The sequence below is a fragment of the Alnus glutinosa genome, chromosome 7 (assembly GCF_958979055.1).
Source record: "Alnus glutinosa chromosome 7, dhAlnGlut1.1, whole genome shotgun sequence".
Lineage (NCBI taxonomy): Eukaryota > Viridiplantae > Streptophyta > Magnoliopsida > Fagales > Betulaceae > Alnus > Alnus glutinosa.
In genome coordinates, this window is record NC_084892.1 from 7,615,480 (window position 1) to 7,616,645 (window position 1,166).

At 43.7% G+C, this 1,166-nt stretch overlaps 1 protein-coding gene across 1 annotated transcript; it reads right to left on the minus strand.

Annotated features, from left to right (window-relative positions):
- LOC133874052 (11 kDa late embryogenesis abundant protein-like) lies at positions 1-660 on the minus strand. The gene is made up of 2 exons (XM_062311886.1): positions 478-660; positions 1-379 (listed from the first exon to the last, which is right to left on the minus strand). Exons 1-2 carry the CDS (start codon positions 571-573, stop codon positions 221-223), a joined length of 255 nt encoding a protein of 84 aa, XP_062167870.1. The 5' UTR covers positions 574-660; the 3' UTR covers positions 1-220.
- Between the last annotated feature and the right edge of the window lie 506 nt (positions 661-1,166).

The following is a 1,166-nucleotide window of genomic DNA, read 5'->3' on the forward strand; positions in this document are numbered from 1 at the left end:
TTAACATTTATTGCATAAGCATTGTATTTTTATTCAAATGGAACACCGAACTACATAGTTAGAGCAATTAAGGGGTCAGCCAGAAAACACCACCTTAAATGCGGGAAAAACATAAACAGGAGAAGAAAAACAGTACAAAAAACATCAAACCAACAACAGTTACACACGACATTCACGGTGCCTAGCTCCATTCGATCATGCTCTAATCCAACTTCAAGTATTATGGGTGCCCCCCTGTGCCAGCCTTTCCTGGCAGTTTGGCTGCTGCGTTGCATGCGCGCGCCTCCTGCTCTTGGCGATCAGCCTGGATTATTCTCTCCTCTTTCTTTCTGGTGGCCGCTTCTTTCTGCGCTGGGTCATGGGCTTTCCCCAGTTCCACCTGCTCAACCACATATCATAAATTCCATTATTACAATGAAAAGAATATCGTTCTACGTACTGTCTAAAGAACCAAAAGAAAAAAAAAAACAAACATACCTTCTCTTCTGCAGTTGCCTTGGTCTTCTCCACGGCACACGCAGCGGAGGCCGCTACGTTGGCTGCCGCTTCCTTTGCATTCTTCGCTGCCTCCATTTTCGCTCTTTCTTTCTCTTCTGTGTATAATTGTTTTTCACTTCAATTGCTTGGAGATACACACACACACTAGCAATGAAAGACCTTGTTCATGGCTGTGGACTAAATAGTATTTCAGGCCGTCTCGCGTGGAGACACGTAGCAAGGGTAAAAAAAAAAAGCAAGGTGGCAGCTGTAATGAATTATGTTCTGGGTTCTTCTCTTTCTGATTCGTCATGAGTCGACACGCGTCCGAAACATATTTTGATTCTCTCCCTGCTGTGAAGCGGAATATATGGGATCCTCTCCAGTAGAGCCGGTTGATGGCCCGGATCTCTTTAAAGAGATCCAAGGCCATCAACCGGCCACGTTCTCAAGAAAAAATAACTCTAAAGGACAGGAAAAATATCTCTAAAGAGCACCTGTCCTGTCACTCAGTTCCTCTTTTAAGAAAACGTGATTTGGCGCGCCTGTGAACTAAAGCCTGCTTTTCCGAAAAATATGGGCGGCAACGTGTGAAACAAGCCAACTAAAAGACAAAGAAAAGATAAATGCAAAATACATGTGGTCTTCCTGATTTTTTTCGTAACTCTGTTCTTCTTCCTACAGTTATC

Coding starts and splice junctions, on each gene's coding strand:
- LOC133874052 (XM_062311886.1), bottom strand. CDS start 573: ATGGAGGCAGCGAAGAATGCAAAGGAAGCGGCAGCCAACGTAGCGGCC. Junction 380..477: donor AGGCAACTGCAGAAGAGAAG/GTATGTTTGTTT, acceptor GTGGTTGAGCAG/GTGGAACTGGGGAAAGCCCA.